The sequence below is a fragment of the Fusarium graminearum genome, chromosome 4 (genome assembly GCF_000240135.3).
Source record: "Fusarium graminearum PH-1 chromosome 4, whole genome shotgun sequence".
NCBI classification, from domain to species: domain Eukaryota; kingdom Fungi; phylum Ascomycota; class Sordariomycetes; order Hypocreales; family Nectriaceae; genus Fusarium; species Fusarium graminearum.
The window spans coordinates 913,398-935,990 of record NC_026477.1 but is presented as its reverse complement, the minus strand read 5'-3'; the positions used below and the strand labels follow the sequence as shown (position 1 = coordinate 935,990).

The following is a 22,593-nucleotide window of genomic DNA, read 5'->3' as shown; positions in this document are numbered from 1 at the left end:
GCAAGCAGATGGGTCTTCTTACCCACTCGAATTCGACGCCAATGCAAGGTACGAACGGTTGTCACAGAAGAAAAAGGACAAGCCTCAAAGACCAAGCACAAGCTAAGCCAACGCCACGACGCTTGCGAAGATGCAAAAGCAACTGGAGGATGAGACCCCAGATTGCCTCGAATGAAAGCGAAACGCCTCAGCCGGATGCGCGTGACGATGTTATTCAGATGTTGTGCAATGATAATAGCCAGGAGTACCTTTGTCGTTGCTGCTTCAGAGCTCGATCTACGGATGGACACGGACATAAGCATGAAGAACACGCGTTCGATCAAGTGTGCTGATTCTATTACTAGGCCAGACGATCGCAAAGGTAAAGGTGCGGTCCATGTCTTTGATTGCAGGCCTGATCCATGCTCGGTGCCAGAAAGGGCACGCAATCGGTCATTCCTTGTAATATTTCGTCTCCTTGGTCTCTTCTCCGGCTTCATTTAGGGTGGCCCCAATAACTGCGCTTTTTATTTACGATATTTGATACGGCCAGGAGACATATAGGCGGTGCCTCCCCTTTCTCGCGGGCTTGTCATCTTACTAGAGAGCTTTGACTGACTTTGGTCGTCGGAAGCTCGGGATTCATTGCCATGGATGCTCCATCCTGATCCCAGTCTTTACTCTGCTCCAACAAAAACACTCAAGTAAACAAACGCATGCCCTTGATGTCAACGTCACCTCATTCATTGCCTGCTGTGCCATGGGCAAATATCCATTCTCTCAAGGGAGATGTCCGGACGAAATTTGTATTGATTCACTATATAGAGTCGAGGTATTCCTCGGTGCATTTACTCGCTACATGGCGTCTTGGTTCATGCCAGAGTCGAGTATTCATTTAAAAGACCAACAAGGATGAGGAATTTGAGTCGCCTGAACAGCCTCACTGCCTGACTCTGCTGGTCCATTCGCTACTCCGTACTATGCGTATGTAAGTTAAGTAAGGCCATCTGAGACTAATCCTCTCGATCCCGAGGCTACCTAGGTTGCTCCTTGAGGACTTGTTTCACTGGTTCATAGATCAGAACGTGCATATGTTACTCTGTATCATGAATCGCTTGGGAATTTCGGTGGGATAGTAAGATGGGGACTGTTTGGCCGAAGTCTTAGTTCCGACACTATGACCCTAATTTGGGATCTTGTCAGAGACAGGCTAGATTATCTCTCTCCACCAGGTGGACAACCTCAGCCGCATTGATCCGTTGATGTCTTTTGTTATTCGAAAGCCGGATCGCCTAGATAATAGAGGCTGAGATTTCAGCACGGAGGATTTCATGGATATCGTGGTTGTCACTGCCGAGGACAGCGCATTGACCTGTTCACCCATCATCTGAATTCTCATAGTTGAGGGATGGTTGCTGGGTGAGATAGAGGACATAGCTGTTTAAGCTCAGTCTAGTATGTCTATTTGGCGGAATGCAATATTGAGGCTATCACCGCGAACCCCAAAATCTAAAATGAAACAGTTTGGCATGCGTTCAGGGTATCAGAAAAACTGACCGCTAGGAGCATGAGACAAAATTATTAGGACATCTTATGGCTCTTAGACTAAGCTTCTTAGACTACTTATTTTTATACCCTAAGACTTAGGAGGCCAACTTTTCAGCTACCCACTAGGCATAACAACAAACAAAGTCATTTGTCAACCACTGACGATGGCGATGATCACATCGGATTCTTATCAATATCCGAACCTTGACATCAGGTCATACTGGCATTCTGGCTACAGGTGAAGTGGGTGATAGAATCACATTGAAACTGCTGGGCAGTGTAATTGTCGACACGTACACAGCATCCGGCATATGGTGAGTAGGCAGATAACTTACGTGGTGATAGTAGCCAATTCCAGTGGCTCAGCTCAACTTGAAAGTCGCATCACACGACTGCTTATAGAAAACTCTCCCTTGCATCCAGCTATCAGAGTTCTTGCAATGGCTGGGAGATGCGCTGTCCTTGCATGACGACCTTTGCTTGATATTCTATGCCCGTGATGGGGGTTTCTACAGCCATGATAACAACAACTCCATGTTGAAGCATATACCATCCCCCAATAAGCTTTTCTCCCAGGCGATTGCTCGGGCTTTCGATCTGTCAAATATTTTTCTCTCTCGGACCATTTTGCTTTTTTGAGTGTGTTGAGACAGCACGGGACGTGCATCGCAAATTGCCCTCAGCAGCGGGTCATGCGAAGGTTGATGGAATAAAGGAGGCAATAAGCCGAAGTTACCTATGGTCATTGCTCTCTCACCCTGGAGGTTCCAGAACTGAGCAGGGCTTGGAGAGCTGAAGGGGCCAGGAGAAATATAATCTGGACCCCTATTCTTTCGCTATTGGACAGGTTAGTTGAGGTCCTGAATTATCGTAAAATTCGATATGGACCTCACCGCATCGCTACATACCCTATGTCTACAATATGGCTTATGCTTGAGTTTTTGATGAGGATAATTATATGGCGATTGTGTGAACTCTAAGGTCAGTACCGGGTCATGCGATCCACAATTCAGTTCACGAGTTGCTTATGGAAAGGGTTATTATTGATAGATACAGGAAGCTTTCATGAGGATAAAATATGATCCCATTTCCAAAGCCAAAGCCAACACCTCTCCCTGATTTGGGGATGTGGTTACTAATGCGGGTGATGAGTAAACCTAACCTGGTTGGGTCTGGTGTTGCGGGCACCTAGACGATCTAGGTCTAGCCAAGGAAGGGGCCGCCCGCCTTGGCTTGGAGAGCCCTTGAGCTGGGAATATTGAGGCTTGATTGAGTCTTATCAAACCATCGGTATCAAACCTACAATACAAGATTTGCACTGCCATCTGCTTAAAATCGAGTTGAACCGAAGCAATCACCTGAAGACCAATGTTTGAACTAAATGCTGATACAAGGACCGAAAGCATCATACAAGCGGCGGGGCTGCCAACCAGTATCAAACAAGCTACAGACGATTCATCTCGATGTTACTGGTCCTGTCTGTCTGTACGACACTCGGGAGATGCGAGCCCCCCTCATTGTACCAAGTAGCGAGGCAACACAGAGATAGCGGCCGGCCAGCCAAGCGCTGGAGCCCGTTCATGTGCGGTCGCAGCCCGGCCTCGGGTTCAACAATGAACAAAGAAAGTTGACACAACGGTGAACTTGTCCCATGAGCGAATGTCAGTCTGGCATCTATATCCAGTCAACAAATCTCTGTGAGCATAGCGTACTACCAAAGCTTCCACAACTACCTTACACAAGATGACACCAACCAGAAAGAAGAATGGCATCGCCATTGAGGCAATGTATACAGCATCATATGTTGCTGGTTCGGATGTGGCCAAGATTGGTTCTATTGCGTTGGGTATCGTGAAATTTTTAGACAAACGATGATATGGCTTTTATTTGTGATTTTATTATTTAATGTCAGAAAATCTCCTCTCTGGATCTGTAGATTCTGAATCTCTTTGTTCGCATCTCCGTGATTCTGACCTGTCTCTTCCTGCTCCTATACGTCTCACTGAGCAGACATTTACAAGGCACTTGTCAAATAAACCAAAGTACCAGGTAAGACTGCAAACACAACTACAACTCCAACTACATATAAGTAGCTTATATTATATTGGATAGATCCCATCTGTACACTATTGAGTGGCTATTACCTGGTTGTAGCATCTCCCTGATCGCCATTATAACTATAGCGAGGCAAAGTACGTAGAGCTGTCCTCCCTGCTCGCCAATACACCCTTGTTGACAGCCCTCTTTAAGCATATTTCTACATACGCTACCTACTATCTACTCCACATCCAATACAATTTTGTATCAGAGAGCAGAGAAAGAAAAGTAGAAACAGACGCTTGTTTCGCCCATCATTCCTCTCTACTCACCGCACACAAGGACTCCCTCTCCCTTCACCCAAGGAGGACGAACACCAAAGGGCCGTTCTCACATCTCACCAGCTCCGTCTAACTCGACTTAATCCAGGCCCGCACATTCCGACGGCGGCGTGCAACGTTGGTCTTGACCTGACCTGCCCTGCCCTTGATTCCATCTGGACAAGGCAAAGCAAAGGACGTTCTCGCGGGAGACTACATTTACCGCCATACGCCCGCCTGGTTCCAACCGTGGGTGGCCGCACCTTTTCACCTTTAATCCACGCTGGCTCCCTCTGATACACCATACCTTGACCGACATTTTCTTTCTTTCTTCTCTTCCTCGTTCGTATAGTATGCCTTTTGGTCAGGAATAATAAGCTTTACAAAAATACCACCGCACAAAAGAAACGGAGAGGAATAGCAACAAACTTCAACGTCTGGTCCTCCTGATCACCTCTGGACAAGAAAGTTTCGACTCATTTCGTTACCATTTGTTGAGAACTCTGCACAGAAAAAGTTATCACCAATTTAACTTTTTCTGATATACATACGACTGACTATAAATACAAAGCAACCCAGCTCATCTTTGGACACCGGATAACTTTCGGAAACACTCCAGTACGATCAGCGAAAGGGACAAAACGACCCATACATTTATTTGTAAGTACCCCTGGACAGTTTACTCCATATTGTCCAGGATCCTGCAACATTCCTAAACATATATCCTACACGAACCCAGGCAACATTGACAAGCATATATCTGGGGGCGGAATTGCAGATACCCGCCGGCCACCATCTCGCCTTTTTGTTTTCCGTATTCTAATTTTTATAGGTACCATAGAGAACAAAAATCTGAGGCACCCACCATGTCTCAAAGCTACACATCATCCGTAAGTCAACAAATTTCATTTGTCCATTTGTCCGTCTGTCTGTCTTTCTGCCTACCTACCTACCCCGCTACCTGCAAGGCTCTCTCCCTCTTCCTGGTAGTTTAGTAGTGATGCCCTCCCCTCCTCCTCCACTGTCGGTTCGCTTCAAGGGCTTGTCGTTTCGCTTGTCCTGCCTCGTCTAGGTCCTGGTCCTGGTCCAGGCCTAGGGAGTGCGACGTCAGAGATGCTCGTGTGCTATACCAAAAAGTCTCAACCAAATGCGTCAGAGTCAGACTAGTCTAGTGCACGTCCTAAGTCGCTGCCACCTTCCCTTGACTTGACCTCAAATCTGCACTTGCACCGCATGTCAACTAAAAAAAAACATACCTACCTAGTACCTTGTCTGGCAGGTACTGTGGTCTTGTTGGCCCTTCCATACTTCAACTTACCTTCTTATGCACTTCATCCCAAACCAAACCAAACCAAACCAAACACAAGCACAATCCGCACAGCATCAATATCTCCCGATTCTCACATCGACTGTCGTATATTAATATCATTTCTTCCTTAATAGTTTTCACTTCGACGGTCTACCCGTCAAACGAATGACATGAGCGCAGCATCGCAACCCCCGCCCTCCAATCTGCCTTATGGAGGCGGCAGCGACACAACTTCAATTTGGGCAACCAACCATAATTCCCTACCCTCGCGAGGTATGATGATATCCCTTGGCTATCCTGTCAAAGAAGGACATGTGTGCTTACTCTCAATTCTAGACAATGTCGACCGATCAAACGACCTCTTCAACACTCGCAACGCATCCAACAACACTGGAATATGGCACACATCTTCGAATTCGCAATCACACAGTTCATCCCCGAACAACAGGACGAACGGAACTGACGAATTGAGACACCTGACCCATCCGTTTTCTCAAATGGGAATGCCAGACAGCTCCACATCCACAGGCTACACGAGGTTCAACAGTACAGGGAACTCTGAGGACATGATGAACTCGACCGGCTTTGGTTACGCAGCCGGTTCAGCTGGCTCAGTTTCTCGACCGGAGCCGTCCTTTGGTGTTTCCCACAATCCCAGCAGTTCAATCCACTCCCAATCTGGAATGCGCTACCAACAGTCGTTGATGAGCCAGCAAACCTACAACCAGCACGCCTTCAGTCTCAACAACGCTCAGGGTCTAGACAACCAATCCCTTTTGTCCTCGGTTGGCAGGACCCCACTCAATCCTGCTTCTCAAGCCTGGAACCAGAATATCACGAACCATGCCAGCAGCAGCAGCCTTGGCGGCAACTCGGCGAACATTCTTGCCCTATATCCCACCACGAGTCGTATGGATCAGGGCAACAGCTACAACGATTTCTTGAGTCCCTTGGGTTCGAGAGAGTCTATTCCCCGACCACTCGAGAATGAGAGTGAACGTCGTATGCCAAGCCAGCATCAATATCCGCCCTACCACCCCAGGCCAAATACCACTGCTCTTCAGACCGCATACCTCAATCCTGCGCTCAGTATGCCCTCTTCGAACGCACCAATGCAGTTTTTTTACCAGCAAAGCAACTTTGTGAATTCAGGAGTGAACGCACACGGGAACCATAATCAATCCGCGTCGACCCTTGACCCATGGTGCAGAGACTTCATTGCCAGCTTGAAATCTGACAAAAAACAACACCTCACTCTCGATATGGTCTTTGGCCACGTTGTTTTAGCATGTGGCACTCAAGACATTTCAAGATTCATCCAAAATAAGTTGCAACAAGCAAAGAGCGAAGACAAGCAGGCAATGTTCAACGAGATTGGCTCGGACATGATCAATTTGATGAAGGATCTCTATGGCAACTACGTCTGCCAAAAGCTGATTGAAAATGGTAGCATGGCCCAGAAGATGCACGTTATCCAGGCGGTGAAAGGTCATATCGTTCAACTATCCCTCAACGTATATGGATGCCGGGTGTTTCAAAAGATTGTGGACTGCTGTCCGCCCAGCCACATTGTTGGAATTCTTGACGAAATTCACAGTTACGATGTCATCAAATCGCTATCGCAAGACGAGTGCGGAAACCACGTGATTCAAAAACTCGTCCAAACCATGCCCCCAAAGGATGTCAAATTTATCACTGTAGCCTGCCAGGAACACGCGAGAGAACTCTCGGCGAATTCATTCAGTTGCCGCATCTTACAGCGGGTGCTCGAATACGCCGAGGAGGATGACAGGAAGAAGCTCGTGGAAAGCCTCATCCTTATGATGGACAAACTTGTCACGGACCAGTGGGGCAACTATGTTGCTGGGCATATCATTGAGCATAGAGGCCCTGAGGATCGGGACCGCTTCTTTGAACATGTCATGAGCAGGCTATTTGAGCTCTGCCACCACAAACTTGGATCCCATGTGGTTGAGAAATGCATCAAGTTCGGCACCCCTGAACAGCGCACTCAAATCCGCAAACAACTCTCCCCAGATGACGATACCGAGGATAGGTTGGAGAACACGTTGAAAGATCAATTCGGCAACTACGTGGTTGGTGAGTACTTCTATTTCTATTCGTTTTCAATTGTTTAACTAACACAATGTAGCGAGTTTGCTCAAGCACCTTGAATGGGGAAGCCAGGAGCGAATCCAACTCAAGCGTGCAATCTTAACTTGCGTGGACTCCATCAAGGCAACATCTCCCAACAGGACATTCCCGGCGCTGGACAAGGTTCTTGTGGAAGACAAGAGGCGGGAGGCGATTGAGAGCAGGCTTCAAGTCGAAGTTGACTCAGCAGCGCCAACTCCAGCGCTGACGAATGAAACCAACAGTCCTCAGAGCGACAGTCTTCCAAGCGCTGGCACGAGCGCCATCGAAGTTCATCCCACCGACGGCAAGAACACGGAGGCAAACCCACGGGTTCGAGACGATGATGCATGGGCGCTTGCTAACGGACAACGATAACGGATTCATCCACATTCACGTACACTTGCTTCGCACCCTTACAAATAGACGGGGAAGGTTTAGGATACATAACCGCAAAAGGCTTCCTTGGGGGTCCTACATGGACTTTGACCCAGGTCCGGAACCTGGGCTATATACCACCATCCAAGGTGTTTAATACAGGGGGGAGTATCTGCAAAGGCGAAAGGTGTTTTCAAATGGGTTTCTGGGAGTTTGTTCACTTTGTTTTTGTTCTTTCACTCTTTTCTTGTATTCCGTACTTTCATCGTCTTTACTACGGTTTAGTTTTATTTGGTTTATACCGGGGTCATATGGGGAAAGGAAAGACAGTACCGGCTGGAATATGGTGATAATCTAGTCTGGAAGAACGGTCTTTAGGAACTACGAAAAAACACGGGAAAAGCGCTGAGGCGGTAGTCACCTTACTCTAGGTATAATTATGAATGAAGTTTTCAAGTCCAAGTTGAGGAATCTAGTCTACGCATCAAGTATCCATACCCCTGCGGCTAACATCGGTATGTACCTAGAATGGGACCCTAGAAACCATCACCCTTGAAGCTAACTATTTTGGTCAATAGCTATGACGCCGCCACGTGCAAGTGCAGATGAGAAGCCAACGCACTCGGATTGCCGATCCCCGTTCCGAGATTCTTCATTAATTCACAACGTCAAGGCAGGAATGGGGGAATTGTAGCTCATTCCAGACACAATCTCTACCGACACGAATCCTGTTTTCATTTTCATGATTGAATAATTAGAGACTCGGTAGTCATCGCTGACCCTTTTTCGACCTTGAAGCAATCGTTGCTCGACATGACGGCCGCCGCCCGACTGACCTTCCTGAGTCCACAGGTGCTGCGTGGGATACGCGTGGCGCCTCGCTCTACAGCTGGCTTTACCAGGCACAGAGGCACCTTTGCACGAAGGAGAGGGAAGGCCATTGAGCCTCAACTTCTGAAGGCAGACCCAACTCTGAACCTTAATACCTCGCATCCTCTTATCAGCGACAGCGCCATTCGTCCTGAGACATCTACAGCCACAACGACAGCGACAGCGCAAGAGCAATTGCAGCCCACACCCGACAGATCAGTTTCGACCAACGAGACACAACCACAACAACCTAACAAGGAAAACGAGACAACAAAGGAGGAACAGGCCAGAATGGCTCGTGAAGAGGCTAAACAGAGCGGACCTCTAGAGGCTGTACTACACATGGAACCACCCGAGGCGAAGACGAAGACGACAAGACCTGGCCCAGCCATGTCTCCACCACCATACGTCCACCACTTTGACAGTTACTCGCTCGTGAAGCACTTGCAGGGTGGGGGCTGGTCGCAGGAGCAGGCTACAACATCAATGAAGGCCATTCGAACGTTGCTCGCAGAGAACTTGGAAATTGCTCAATCAACTCTGGTTAGCAAGAGCGACGTTGAAAATGTGAGGATAGCTTTATTACAGCGAGTCAGCGTCGAACAGAGCTAACAGAAAATACTAGGAAACATATCTCTTTACTGCAGCCTGCTCAGAATTAAGCACCGAGATAAAAAACAACCGACGGCTCGAAGAGGAACAACTACGACAGCAACGCACGCACCTGCAGCACGAGGTTGATATCCTGGCACAATCACTCAACCAAGAGCTTCACACATTGAACGATAATGTGCGAGGCTCGTTCAACGATCGGAAGATGGCTGTCAGGGAAGAGCAAAAAGTCGTGGAGAGCGCTGTATGAATACCCCTCCGATGTCGGCCTGAGCTAGCCAACTGACAAATATTCCAGGTTCAACAAATCAACTACAAAATCAGCAGTGTACTTAGTAGCGATGCAAAGTCTGAGATCGAGGCCGTGCGCTGGATTCTCATCCGTCGCTCTGTCCTGGGCATACTCTTCATGGCAGTCCTCACATTGGGAACCCTGAGATACGCCACATACGTGAGCCATGAGCGACAAAGAGAAGTGAATCGCATCCAGAAAGAGGAGGAAGAGAAGAAACGAAATGGTGGAAAACAGGATCGCACAATAGATGCGGATGCGGCAGCGATTTTGGCCGCCAACGGATGAGAACTTTCACTGTACATGTGATGAACACTTTTTTTCCTTGGATACTTTTTCTTTTTGTTTTATTACCGATACCCCTATAGATTTTTCTACTTGAAGAGTAAAACGGGCTCTTGTCACAAAAAGAAGGCTACATCATGGTAACTTGTGTGGGAGTTGCATGAGCTGATGAGAGAGAGCCTTTTGATAATGTGGGATGGGTTAGGGATACATGGTACATATATATACAAGGCATACAACGGGCTTTGACAAGCCGATTTCATAGACGCACATAGACATTTTGAATGTAAATGACTAGATTGACGCTGGTCATAATCTATCATGAGAACATTTCGGTATTTTGCGTATCATGACTACTCATTGAAAGTGCAGCACGTGCTACAATTAATGTAATGATTTACCCCACGCGTCAACCCGTCGCGTCAACCATAAAGACCAAGCATCCCCAACGTTACCACCACCTATTTCACAATCCTGACCAGCCTTATCCCAATGGCGCCCGAACCGCAACCCGAGCCTCCCGCGCAAGCCGAAGCGACCCCGCAAGAAGCAGGGCAACAACAAACAGAAGAAACCCCCGCGAGCCCTCCCCTCCCTCAGCGCCACACAGCCGTATCTCCCGGTCCCCGCGCAGCGCGTCTCCAAGAGCTCTATGCGCGATCGCTGAAAAAGACACTGGGGAAGGCCGGCTGGCAGAATGTCGCGGGGTGCTACCCTACTATTGCGAAGAGGGCGGAGGGTGTGCTAAGGCAGGTCCAGGGACAGATGGTTGATAAGTTGAGCGAGAAGTGCGAGGTTCGTATTGTTGGATGAGTGTTTACGAGGAAAGAAAAGTGCTGACCTGGCGGGATTCACAGAAAGAGTTTGAGAATATCATGGTTTCGAGACAGGTTGTCCCCAAACTGAACGATCTCGAGAGTCTCATTAGTGATGCATCACGGCGACGAGCGGAATCGACGACAGAAACACCAACACCGTGCGTTTCTCTTCCAGGCATGACCCAATTCTATGCTAAAACTCATACAGACCTCATATGCTCCCTCCACCGACCATCCTCGCCGCCCATCTCACGCCTAACCTCACAGCCCACCAATCGCAGCTTAATGCACGCCTACAAACGACACAATCACAAAACGCCTTGTTGTACGATGAAGTACAACGCCAAAGAGAAGAGATTCGAGCTTTACTTGATACTCTGGAGGCTGTGGTAGCTGATGTTCAGGGCGCAAATGACGCGTTGCGCCCGGTTGTAGGCGATGTTGCTGCCGAGACAAGACAGGGAATAACGGCTGTTGAAGCTGCAAATGGAGGAGGGCAGGGACAACAGGGAGCGACGACTTGAGGGGTTAAATTATTTAAATAGGAGGAGCTGTATAGAGCTCAGTTATGTGATAAGTTCGGAGTCATGGGGCGGCTATTTTTGCTAAGGAGCACGATACCATCATCTCTTGTTATGTTTTACGAAGAAATGTTCATCAACAATCAATTATTTCGCAGCAGAATTATCTCAGGCATGTTTGCTATTCAACAGTTTCGTTTTAGAGGCAACGCCTCATAGGAACGAATATATATGAACTTATATGTAAAAACCTGTCGCAGCAGGCTGTATGTGCAAGAAATGATATGGCTCAATGGGGTGGCTCACAGACCAGCGTGTCGTATACCGATCCCCATGTCAAAGCCATCATGAGCTGATCTAACAAGAAAACGATAAATCAAATGCAAACTCCGTCCCATGATCGTAAGCCATCATCACCATTGGCTGGTGCAATCCGCAGCCTTTCATGCGCCAGATATGCAAAGTAGCTATGTACGGTCGTAAAAAAGATGAGATGTGAGGTGTAGTGCCTCTGTTTTCGTATGTGAATTTGTGTAATAGATGTTCTAGATTGTATAAAACGTTGAATCAACCATCAAAAGTGATGTGTGGTGTCGGGATGGGATGTGACCGGTCCCAGTTGTGTGTTGTGAAAGAGAAAGAGGATACAGCGAAGATGGTAGGGAGGAGGTAGTGTGATGGGTAGATGTTTATATCGTATATCCGTATGGCCAAGACCTTAGATGAGTCTGTTTTCGGTATGAACCGTTTGCCAAGCTCCAAAGTAGTCAATTTCACCATAGGCTGGAGGTAGAACCCTGACCGTTCGGCCAGTCGTCCAATCAACATAGAACTTTTTGCCCTTGTTGATGATGTATGGCGTTTTGCGGGGACTTCTGAAAAGAAGGTTGCTGTAACAAAGCTTGGCATACAGCAAGTCGTGAGCACTCGACCACTGATGTTCTGGTATCCATTTTCCATCGACAGGGTCGATACCCATATTGTTGTATGACGTTGTGCTGAGTCGGCGGGCAAGGTCTATCCGAGGAGGAGGTTCTACCACTTCTTCTTCGTCACCTTCGACCTCGATTTCAGGTTCAAGTCGGGTTTGGGATTCTGGAGCCAAAGGTAAAGATGGTCGGGCCTCGCTTGTTGTCGCTGATATTTCTTCAGAGCCTGTTTCAATTCCTAGCTCTGACAAGTCGATGGCGGTAGCGGTAGGTGATTGGCCGTGAAACCAACGGATTCGTTGTATTCGGGGTATAGACATATCGCGGGGAAAGTCTCGGTCCTCCAAGGGTAGAGCAATGTCGATGGCTGCAAACAGACCTTCAAGCCATTTGTTGAACGTGCTCAATTCGACGCAGCATAGGAGAAATTGGTCAGTCTCAGCTCGAACACGGATGGTATATCGCCGTCTGAATCATGTTAGCAACCTGGACTCCTCGTTACATCCATACCAATTGCAGCAACTTACTTCTTGTAGTCAGCAGCGATACCAACATCCGCATACAATAGGCTGTACGTCTTCTCAAGCTTGCCCTTCTTCACCCATGGCGGGTTATCTGGGTTAACGGACGGTCCATCATCGCGTGTCCTACCCCAGCTCCAAGCCTTCTTGGTGCTGTAGATATTGAGTGCGGTGCCGTTTAGACAGACATATACTGGATACCATTGTCTATCTTCGGCCCTCTTTATCAAGTTTTCGATTTCGTGTTTCTTATCAAAGACGCCCTCCAACGATATTGAGTTGTTGTAGGCGGGAAGCTTTTCTTTTCCTGTATCCGGGTGAGGTTGAGTTTGGCCGCCCCCGCCAGTCTTGAGCTCCTTCTCCTTCCCTAGAATATCTCCATGCTGGGAGACGTCCGATGTTGTTGACGGCGGATCTCGCTCTTGCTGGTACGGAGGCGGCTGGGAGGGTCGAGGCTGGTTCGTCATGACACGCTGATAGTGAAGGTCCTCCTCCATTGAGACACGCCGCCTAAGGGGCGGCGAGGTGGGAGCGATCGTGGATGATCCATCGTCCTCGGCCGTGACCCTGCAGAGGTCCATTGGAGGGAGACGGGACTTATATGAAGTCGAGTAGGGTCCCACGACCGGCCGTTGCGGAACGGGAAGGGCGCACGGGGTGACTCTCTGGTCTAGGGGCGTGAACCTCAACAAGCATTGACCGTAGGAGTCTCCATAGAGGACGATAGGCTGAGGAGGTTGATCATTCCGACCCGCTCTGAGGTTGTGTGGAGAGAGTTGTAGAAAAAGACTGGAGTGAACCAACAGAAGACGTGGTTGAGAGGATCAGAACAGTCAGTACGGATCCACGAAGAGAAGCATCTGTGGAAGAAGGTCGCACGCAGGGGTCGTGGATTTGAGGATCGTGGATCGAGGGGGGTGTGGGCTGAGCTGGAAGACGGGGTTGATGGGATACCGGTAGGGCCCAAACAAGACGTGCCTCCGTCCGGCTTCGACGGGGTATAGAAGGGGAATGGGAATGCGGCGGCTCTTTTGTTCGAATGACTAGGCCTAGGATCGAAAAGTCAGGGCCGGTCGAGTGCAGAGCGACGTCAGCCGTTTCGAAGGGGCCCACGTTGAAGCAGACGCAGATGGGAATTGGAGGTGAGGGTGGAGCGGAAGCTGTCGAAACGTGAGGGTGTGGGATGAGAAGGATATTGAAAACGCTGGAACAGAGTGGCGAGATGAGGCTGCCGTATTGGACGCTACTGTGGTTTTTTCGAGAAGAGCGATTTCGCCTAAATCGAACAACCAGGTCAATCACATTAGAATCTGATGCGACAGCGTCTTGATTGGCCTTTTGGTCTGGCCGGGTTGTGGGATGCGGATGTGATGCGATCCGCACTTTTGAAGAGGGAGTATCAAATGCGTGCTAAATGCGCCGGATTTCCGCGCGCTGACTGCCGATCTCGCCTGTATTAGTGGACGTTTCTGTCGAACTGGGCGTAGGGCTCTGCGTTCTTTTTGTCTGGAAGCAATAATATCTGTACTATCTCGTCTCAGTTATGTGGTTTCGAGATTGATGAAGAGTCCAAGATGGGATGTCGTTGGTGGTGCCAAGTCCAGGGTTCTCCTCTTTCCTCTCTCAAGCTTGGCTTACCAGTTGAATCGATTTAATTTTGGCTCATGGGTCGGGGAAGGAGCACCTTGATCGTTGACGCCCCCAGACAAGACAAGGCACGACACATGGTATTGCTTGCTTTGACGGGGACTTGACTTGGGAGTCTGGCTCTGGCCTGCGCCTGGCACTGGCCTCTCCCAGCGAATGTACCTCATGTTGCAGGTTCAAAAGGACCACCTTCCCGTCAAAAGGTCCCGCGCGACTGGGGTCTCACGAGCCCACAGAACCGCACGAGGAAGTTGCAGCACACGGCCCCACCGTCCTCAGCCAGCGCCGCTAGTAAAGAACGGGTAGGTACCTTCCTTATGGACGGATATCGGCACAAGGAAGCAACAACAAAAGTCTCTCTTGGCGTCCAATGCTACTTGCTTGCGCGAGACTCTCTATCCACAACCAATGCAGATATACGCTGCATCGTAACATCAAACTATAAGTTTCAGCAAATATGATTATCGTCAACGGTCTACTGCAGTTATTGGTCATAATATATGACAACGGTAATTGCCGTGCCCAGTACCGTGCTCAACTGTACCAAACAAATCTACGATAGAGTTCAAGCCTTGCGTGCTACGTTCTATGATCTATCCAACGTACATAAGCCACGTTTGATGTCTCGGCCGGGTCTCGACTGTGATATCCGGAGCTTGTCGCTTCAAAGACGAACCCGACATGCAAGTAATTAATAGCTGTGCTTTGCACGTCCAATCGCGCAAAAGTTCTCAAAGAAGCATGATTTATTTTCGGCTCTGGTCTCATTCATCCTGGACGCCGCAAAAATAGGTTTGCATAAAGGAACTAGCAGCCAACATAACCTAAGGATACGGATATATAGAACGGACCTTGCTGCGTAACAAAAGTGCCATTCTACCGTTTCGAAAAATAACTGTCAAAGCTGGCACTTGATTCGCTCGCTGCAGGCGACCCAGACCTCTGGGAGAGGCATACGTACTGTTTCTCCTAGTTGAAGCAGCTTACCTCATCCTATTAAGACTCGCTGCTCGGCTCTCTGTGCTCAATAAAGGAACTTTTGGTGCCGCCATTGGCACCTTTGATAGTGGGCCCCTCCCTGTGTCTGGGGTCAGGCTTTCTCTTCGGCGTCTCTTTATGGATTGAACAAAACGGCTCCACCAATAGTCTATACAGGTATGTATGTCGTGTGTCGTCGTGTTGTTTCCATTATACATTGTCAGCCATTTGTGGCATCGCATTCCTCCCAATTTCACAGTTTCATACAAGTTGACAACAAATCATGCGTTTCTGAACCGACTTGCATTGTACCGGTACCTCATCGAAATGAACACTCACGCATTGTGTGAAAGAGCGTACAAACCAAATGCAAACCAGCCTGAAACTCCGCTCTTCTCGAATCGGAAGACAGCTCGTAGGGCACAACATTTCCGGGCTGTCTCCGTTGAAACCTCCCGTCTTACTGTCCATTCAAATTTTCTAACGGCACACTGCCAAACACAGGAGTTGGAGCAGGGCCGATTCAAATCTCCATTTCGCATTAGTGTTGCGGGGAATCCCCGGCGAACGTTGGGTTCGGCGATGTTGATGATCAAGATAATCAACCGAGTGAATCATACGTATTATGCACGACTCGGAATGAGGGTTGTATCACCTTGAATGTCGGTAGTCGAATTGCTTTCAAGACGATCATGCGAATCTCACACGGTAATTATTCCTCCGAGATACGTGTCAGCATCTTCCTAGATGCGTAGCGTAGGAGCTGATCATTACTTCTTCTCACTGGATACCTACGTAATGATCGTTGACAAAAAGTTCCTAATTCATCTTTGAATTCGAGCTTCTATGAAGCATAACTAGTACTAAAACTAAAGTTCACAAGTCAGGTACATGACTTACGTAGACATAAGCCAAGCTACCAAGTCTCCGAGTCTGAGACAAGCTCACCGCGTTGATCCTCTCCCGTCTTGGCTGCAACCTCCTCTCTTCATCTAAAGAAATTCCAAAAGAAATGTGATATCCCAGCCACTGTCTCATATATCGCTGATCGCCTAACGTGCTCCCCGGATCTCTCGGCACAAAGACTCACCTCATCTTACGAGCATGCCTGCAATACCTTGAGCGATCGGTGCTCACATGACATTGGCTCTTTTGCTCTCTCCTTTGGCTGGGCTAGAGTGCCTATGAGTCTGCTTTCAGAAGGTCACAAATAAGCGGGCGAACGAGTAACGAGCAGCTTTTGTTTCCCCATACACGGCGTCTCCGGAAGAAACCGAAGAGCACGCCCCGCGCTGGGTAGAACTGGATATTATCGGGAGACAACAACACCTCGAGCCTCTTAATATCACCACCACACGTGCAAGTTCACCGTCAATGGCCTTGACTTGCCTAAGCAGGGACTATGTAGTAATTATTACAAGTGAGTATCCTCTTGGTCTGCAAAAGTCCCTCAATAACCCGCTTGGCCTTTGGTCAATGCTTTCATCGTCACAAAAGAACCTTGAGGAGCACCAGCAAAAAAATCGAACCGATCGACTTGCTTGGCCCACGAGGCTCAACAAGCTTAACTTCGGATATGCTTCTTGTTTCATCGAAAACTTGGCTTTGTTGATCAACATCGCATGTTGCCGCCCAGTCTCCGATAGCTTGGCTGGGTTGGCCTTATGTTACGTTACTTGGCATGACAACGCCGACCTCACTCTTGCTGGAACCTTTCGCATTCACTTGCTTCATCTGGCAGCTTGCCTCCGACATTAGAAACCAAAAGGTACTAATCATTACTTGCACAGTAAAAAGTACAGAACGTGGTCCCTGTTGGGCCCTTCGATGCAGGCCTGGACTTCCAACATGATTTCCATCACTATCTCTTCCTGGTACTCATCACTGTTCCTCTGCCCATCCGGGTGCAGCCTCTATCGCCCGTCCATTCGCTTTTGTAAGAATATACACGGTCATTAGAAGGTAATGATGCCAAATCAAAGCTCCCAGCCATGGACCTTTTCCCCTTTTTCGCTGAAATCCGTAACCCAATCACCGGCTGGAACGATCAGATGCAGATGCAGCGCGCAAACCACCGAAACTGAAAAACGAACAATCATGACTCCAGATTCCCAACTCCATCCTTCCTCCCAAAGGGAATACCAAACTCCGCCTCCCCTTGCCGTGCCACCTATCTGCTGAGCTTACTTTCCGCTTTCGCCTCCTGATGTCGAGACTTTGATATTGTTTAGGTATGCCATGCATGGGTAAAGAGATGACTACGCCTCAAGGCTGTAGTAACTGTACTGCACAGCTTTCAGACAAACATCGAGACGGGCCTCGTGTTTGCCGTATTATATATGCTGATCGCAGTTGCTTAAGCGTTCTGGGGCTGGGCAGCAGCGCCACGGCCGCGAGCAGCACCACCGCGGCCACGGTTCTGACCAGAGAAGTTGCCACGAGAGCCCTGGCCACCAGATCGGCCACCCTCAGCACCTCCACGGCCACGTCCGGGAGCTGGGCCTCGTCCACCACCGTAGCTGGTTCCTCCGTAAGCGTTGGCCTTGGGGCGGCGGGCCTCAACGACGATGCTTTCACCGTTGACGGTGTGAGGGTTGGCAGCGGCAGCGGCCTGGTAGCCCTCGGGGGTCTTGTACTCAACAAAGGCACAGTTCTATATCACATCAGCTTCTGCAGCGTATCCATCGTAAAACTATAACATACCTTCTGACGGTTGATGTCGAAGTAGGTCAACTCGCCAAAAGCGGCGAGAGCGTTCTTGAGGTCGGCATCCTGAACCTTGTCTGTCACGTACTTAACATATCCGAGAGTACCCTCCTTCTCGGTGGGAGGAGGTCCGGAAACAGACTGAGGTCGGTTTTGTCGCTTAGAGTCACTGCCAGCAGTCTGCCATCCGGCTGCCTCCTTAGGAGCAGCCTCGGCAGCAGGGGCGTTAGCAGTAGAAGCCGGTGCGGCAGCGGGCTGAGAAGTTGGGGCAGCAGCGGCGGGGGCAGGAGCGCGGCTCTGGTTTACGGGAGGAGTAGGTGTCTTGGAAAGGGGAACGACGGGTCGAGGGAGAGCGGCTGCAGCTCGGCTGGCCCAGGTCATAGGCTTAGGAGGACCGGCAGGCTTCTCGGGAGCGGCAGGGGGAGCAGCGACGGGCTTGGATACAGGTGTAGGGCTAGGGTCCTTGGGCTTCTCGGCCTCCTTGACATCCTCCTCAGCCAGTTCCTTAGCAGCCTGGTCGGCAGTCTCAGCAGGAGCTTCGGGCTTGACCTCGGGGGCCTTAACCTCGTCGGCCGAAGTCTCGGCGGCGCTGCCATTAAGAGTCACACTGTCCTTATCAGTGGAAACCTCCTCCAACTTATGGTCAACAACCTCGGGATCAAGGGGTTGAGCAGGAGCCTCCTCTTGAGTCTCCTCAACAGACTGGGGTGCCTCAGGCTCGGCAGGAGGTGCAGCTTCCTCAGTGGCAGGGACAGCAATCTCCTCAGCAGCCTTCTCGGGGGCCTCTTCGGTGGCAGTTGTGGCCTCGGCCTCGGTCTCCTCGTCGATATATCGCAGGATATCGTTCAGAACGAAGTAGCCGGAGGGCTGCTGAGCGAGGACAAAGGTCTGGACGAACTTCCTGGGCTCGGCACCCTTGTTGGAGGTCTCGCCGATCACTTGGATGACAATGTTTTCAAAGGATGCTTGCGAGTCCACATTGGAAACCCTGACCTTGCAGTCTTGGAAGTCGAGCTCCTTGATTCGTTCTTGGATAAGCTGAATTCTGGTCAGAAGCTATTCGTAGAGTTTGATGACAATTGATACATACCTGTCGGCCTACGGAGACAGTAGAAAGCTCGGCCTCGCGACCGTAGACGAATTGCGAGCGCTTGCCGTAGAAGAGCTGGAACTTGGTTAGCATGGATTGCGGGCACAAGGCACTCAAGGGAACATACGTGGAGCTTCTCGGGTGACTTGCTCAAGGTGGTGTAGTATTGCTCGACGAAGTACCAGCCAACCTCGTCCTTGGACAAGTTGCTGTTGGCAGAAGCGGCAGCGGTAGTAGAGCCATCGGCGGCAGAGGTAGCGGGAGCTGTTTGTTGTTGGTCTGCAGGTTCCTTATACTGGTCCTGTTGGGCAAAGTTACCGTTGGAGGCCATGATGGCTGTTGTGATGTGAAGATTGAGAGAGCGGGTGTGACGAGAGAGCGAAAATTAGATCGAGTGCGCAATCGGTGGGCTCTCTGTATCGCAGCAACAAGGCAAACAAATGCGTAAAAACGTTGAAAGGAAATAGAGCTCAGTTTGGGAATTTAAGCTCAAGAGCGATCGTGTTCGGTCGAGGATGGTTGGATAGACTCGAGAAAGTTGAGTTGTATCGAATCAGGAAGAAAAAGACAAGCCTGATGACAAACCGGGGTCAAGAGGGTTCGCAGGTCAGAGGCGGCGACGATGTGGAAACGTGAGGGGCGAAGAGTTGAGGGGACGAGATGGACCGTCAAAGGAAAGAAACCCTGGAGAGATGGAGAGATAAAGCTAAAGCGGGTTGATGGATGATGAAAGAAGAGGGAGATGAGGAGATTCGAATTGTTTACGAGTCTCTAGAATTGGATCGGGTCGGATGTGATGAAGTCGGGATGATGATGTGGTCAGGTTGTTGTTTGGTTCAGGCCAATTGTGGAGGGCTCGAAAAACGCTGCATTCGCTGTTGCTATTTGCTCCAAGCTCAAGGTTGTGAAGTTGGTCTGTGCGCCACCTCCACAGTCAAGTTCAGCTTCCGCGATTCTCGGAACGGCAAGTGTCATAGTTTTCCCGAGACTTGCCAAGTCCCACGAGAGAGACAGAGACACTGCAAACAGCAATCATGATACTAAAATGCGTTACGAATACTGAAGATATAGGTAACCGTGTCTGGTGAGACATGGAAAATTGTACAGCCCGATGCAGTAGCACTTTTATTCTTGCTTTATTGCACTACCTTTTTACCCATACCATATATACTCTTTCGCTAGAGGTTAGCCTCTCAGGGATCTTTGCGTCAGCATCATGTATGTAGCTTCGAGCATGGAACCCTGTCATTGCAGCTTTTTGCAAGAAACAATTGGTGCATAATCCGAACAAAGCATCGCAATGCGAGTTCTTGACTTTGTCTCGTTATGTATATATACAGCCCTTGCCCCAATGCTTCAGCCTACTGGCCTACTAACAGACTATGACTTGTCCAGGTTGCAGATCAACCCAGACCTGATATGAATGCTACTGAACCAATGTCTTTCCAGAAGAACCTCTATTAGATGCTTGGATCGGTCATTGTGTCTTTGCGGTCGATATAGCTGCAAACAGTAGCTGTCCTTTGAAGTAGCAGAAACTTGTCTCTGCTACTAACAGACGAAACACTTCAAGCCATCATATCCGTATGACTTTCAGATTTAAACACCAGCTTCCCATTCCTACCACCATCAATCGAGGTTCTAAGTTCTCTACTTCCCCATTAATATGGCCAAATCTCTAAGCTTCTGTTCTTCTAAGCTACCATTTGACTTTACCAAAGAGTGCTTTTTGGGCAATCTACCGGAGCCTGTTTACTTTAGATGTCACTATCTCTGACAGGTCTATTTATTTAAAAATAACATCGGTTCCTCCAGTATAGTTCCAACACGGTCTAACATATACTGCTTAATTGTTCTGATCGATTTCGAACCTCTCTTATACCAACCCAGGTCTTGATTTACACACCCGAGATGAGTGATTGGCCTGGACCCTGGTTTCGGTGTAAACCAATCGCGGGGTCCACCGCCCACCCGCTTGAATTTTTTAGTTCAACAGCCAAAAAATTTCACAATCTTATCAGCGACCGACTCGAACTATCTCTGAGCGGGCGATATCTCAACCTCGATCACAATTCATACCACAACCAACCAAATCTTCTAAACAATTCTCAATTTGGCCTAGAAGCCGCCTAGAATCTGTTAAATAAACACATAACCAAAAAATAAACCCGCCAAAATGCCCAAGTCAAGACGCGCAAAGGTCGTCCACCTTACCCAGGTCGACAAGAAGACGCGCGAGAACAAGGACAAGCTCTTCCAGAACATCCGCGACACTGTCCCCGAGTACCAGAACTGCTTCGTCTTCAGCGTTGACAACATGCGAAACAACCACCTCAAGGACGTTCGACGTGAGCTCTCTGACTGCCGGTAATTTGCTCTCTCTCTTGGTCGCAGACGCTCAAACTAACTCTGCACAGTGTCTTCTTTGGCAAGACAAAGCTCATGGCGAAGGCCCTTGGTCAGACTCCCGAGGAGGCTATCGCTCCTGGAATTGAGCACCTCAGCAAATACTTCACCGGCACCGTCGGCCTGATCTTGACCAACCGTCCCGCCGAAGAAATCCTCACTTACTTTGAGAACCTCGCTCCTGTCGACTTTGCCCGCGCCGGCGCTGTCGCTACTCGCGACTTCTCCATTCCCACTGGTGTCGTCTACGCTACCGCCGGTGAGGTTCCCGCAGAGCACGATGTTCCTCTGGCGCACACCATCGAGCCCGAGCTGCGACGTCTTGGTGTCCCTACCCGCATGGTCAAGGGCCGAGTCGTTCTTGGTGACGAGTCTGGCCAGGGTGAGGAGTACACTGTCTGCAAGGAGGGAGATGTTTTGGATTCGCGACAGACAAGGTTGCTCAAGCTCTTTGATATGTGCATGAGCGAGTTCAAAGTCAAGGTGCTAGCGTAAGTTTTGATCTATCATTTTCAGAACTCTCAACATTGGAATTGCACTAACACGGCTCTAGATACTGGAACGCTGGCAGCTCTGAGGTGACAGAAGTCAACACCAATGCTATGGACGAGAATTAGATAAGCTTATAACTGGGCATAAAACGGTGCTAGACGTTGGGTTTGACATCTTCTGTTTGAATGACTGATACCAGCATGAAATTTTTATGGGATCTCGGCGTTGAGGGCCATGGGATATGGAGGGCATCATGTTTTACCAATTGGCCCGCCCCTGAATGACAATACGTACTTTAAAACATTCACGCAACTTGATGCTTCTTTTAACTATTATTAAACACGAAAACTCCTATGTGATACATCAGAGTCGGCCTTAACAGCCGGCCTAAGCGACATTGTGGGGTCAGCAGGTTAGGAATCCTTACCCTGACCTTACCTATGCAGCATTTCATAGCCGGTTCAACAACGAACTATCCTCCATTTTTTGGCCCTCGACTCCCGAAAAAAGCAAATAGACTACAAATAAGGGTTACCTGGCATATTGAGTCGACCAAAGCCTACCGCAATGAACCAGAAGCTGTTGCCGCAGACAAGTAGGGCGGCTGTCATGTCTTGGCGGGTTAAGCAGACAGCAGTCAGAGGTCGACGAATACGAGTGACGCGCAGACGCGCATGGTGAAATCTCAGAGTGTCTGAGATCGAGGTTGTCGTTCGAGTGGC

The 22,593-nt window shown here is 49.2% G+C and overlaps 7 protein-coding genes across 7 annotated transcripts; 5 read left to right on the top strand and 2 right to left on the bottom strand.

Moving 5' to 3' along the window:
* Positions 1-3,270: 3,270 nt before the first annotated feature.
* Positions 3,271-3,978, top strand: FGSG_12969 (uncharacterized protein; the record flags this gene model as incomplete). The annotated part of the gene is made up of 3 exons (XM_011328045.1): positions 3,271-3,373; positions 3,464-3,576; positions 3,682-3,978. 3 exons carry the CDS (start codon positions 3,271-3,273, stop codon positions 3,976-3,978), a joined length of 513 nt encoding a protein of 170 aa, XP_011326347.1.
* Positions 3,979-5,759: 1,781 nt separating this feature from the next.
* Positions 5,760-7,704, top strand: FGSG_06710 (uncharacterized protein; the record flags this gene model as incomplete). Its single annotated transcript, XM_011328044.1, has 2 exons — positions 5,760-7,293; positions 7,346-7,704. 2 exons carry the CDS (start codon positions 5,760-5,762, stop codon positions 7,702-7,704), a joined length of 1,893 nt encoding a protein of 630 aa, XP_011326346.1.
* Positions 7,705-8,401: 697 nt separating this feature from the next.
* On the top strand, positions 8,402-10,000 carry FGSG_06709 (uncharacterized protein). The gene is made up of 3 exons (XM_011328043.1): positions 8,402-9,141; positions 9,200-9,430; positions 9,485-10,000. The coding sequence occupies exons 1-3, from the start codon at positions 8,518-8,520 to the stop codon at positions 9,764-9,766; spliced, it is 1,137 nt and encodes a 378-aa protein (XP_011326345.1). The 5' UTR covers positions 8,402-8,517; the 3' UTR covers positions 9,767-10,000.
* A 255-nt stretch (positions 10,001-10,255) lies between these two features.
* On the top strand, positions 10,256-11,105 carry FGSG_06708 (uncharacterized protein; the record flags this gene model as incomplete). Its single annotated transcript, XM_011328042.1, has 3 exons — positions 10,256-10,558; positions 10,621-10,739; positions 10,790-11,105. 3 exons carry the CDS (start codon positions 10,256-10,258, stop codon positions 11,103-11,105), a joined length of 738 nt encoding a protein of 245 aa, XP_011326344.1.
* Positions 11,106-11,820: 715 nt separating this feature from the next.
* FGSG_06707 (uncharacterized protein) lies at positions 11,821-13,049 on the bottom strand (the record flags this gene model as incomplete). The annotated part of the gene is made up of 2 exons (XM_011328041.1): positions 11,821-12,499; positions 12,559-13,049. The coding sequence occupies 2 exons, from the start codon at positions 13,047-13,049 to the stop codon at positions 11,821-11,823; spliced, it is 1,170 nt and encodes a 389-aa protein (XP_011326343.1).
* A 3,894-nt stretch (positions 13,050-16,943) lies between these two features.
* On the bottom strand, positions 16,944-19,731 carry FGSG_06706 (uncharacterized protein). The gene is made up of 4 exons (XM_011328040.1): positions 19,101-19,731; positions 18,974-19,048; positions 17,881-18,921; positions 16,944-17,830 (listed from the first exon to the last, which is right to left on the bottom strand). The coding sequence occupies exons 1-4, from the start codon at positions 19,302-19,304 to the stop codon at positions 17,534-17,536; spliced, it is 1,617 nt and encodes a 538-aa protein (XP_011326342.1). The 5' UTR covers positions 19,305-19,731; the 3' UTR covers positions 16,944-17,533.
* A 1,299-nt stretch (positions 19,732-21,030) lies between these two features.
* FGSG_06705 (uncharacterized protein) lies at positions 21,031-22,200 on the top strand. The gene is made up of 3 exons (XM_011328039.1): positions 21,031-21,340; positions 21,391-21,870; positions 21,933-22,200. The coding sequence occupies exons 1-3, from the start codon at positions 21,150-21,152 to the stop codon at positions 21,994-21,996; spliced, it is 735 nt and encodes a 244-aa protein (XP_011326341.1). The 5' UTR covers positions 21,031-21,149; the 3' UTR covers positions 21,997-22,200.
* The last annotated feature ends 393 nt before the right edge of the window (positions 22,201-22,593 follow it).

Coding starts and splice junctions, on each gene's coding strand:
- FGSG_06705 (XM_011328039.1), top strand. CDS start 21,150: ATGCCCAAGTCAAGACGCGCAAAGGTCGTCCACCTTACCCAGGTCGAC. Junction 21,341..21,390: donor CGTGAGCTCTCTGACTGCCG/GTAATTTGCTCT, acceptor AACTCTGCACAG/TGTCTTCTTTGGCAAGACAA. Junction 21,871..21,932: donor TTCAAAGTCAAGGTGCTAGC/GTAAGTTTTGAT, acceptor ACACGGCTCTAG/ATACTGGAACGCTGGCAGCT.
- FGSG_06706 (XM_011328040.1), bottom strand. CDS start 19,304: ATGGCCTCCAACGGTAACTTTGCCCAACAGGACCAGTATAAGGAACCT. Junction 18,922..18,973: donor CTGTCTCCGTAGGCCGACAG/GTATGTATCAAT, acceptor ACCAGAATTCAG/CTTATCCAAGAACGAATCAA. Junction 17,831..17,880: donor TCGACATCAACCGTCAGAAG/GTATGTTATAGT, acceptor GATGTGATATAG/AACTGTGCCTTTGTTGAGTA.
- FGSG_06709 (XM_011328043.1), top strand. CDS start 8,518: ATGACGGCCGCCGCCCGACTGACCTTCCTGAGTCCACAGGTGCTGCGT. Junction 9,142..9,199: donor GCAAGAGCGACGTTGAAAAT/GTGAGGATAGCT, acceptor AGAAAATACTAG/GAAACATATCTCTTTACTGC. Junction 9,431..9,484: donor AAAAAGTCGTGGAGAGCGCT/GTATGAATACCC, acceptor CAAATATTCCAG/GTTCAACAAATCAACTACAA.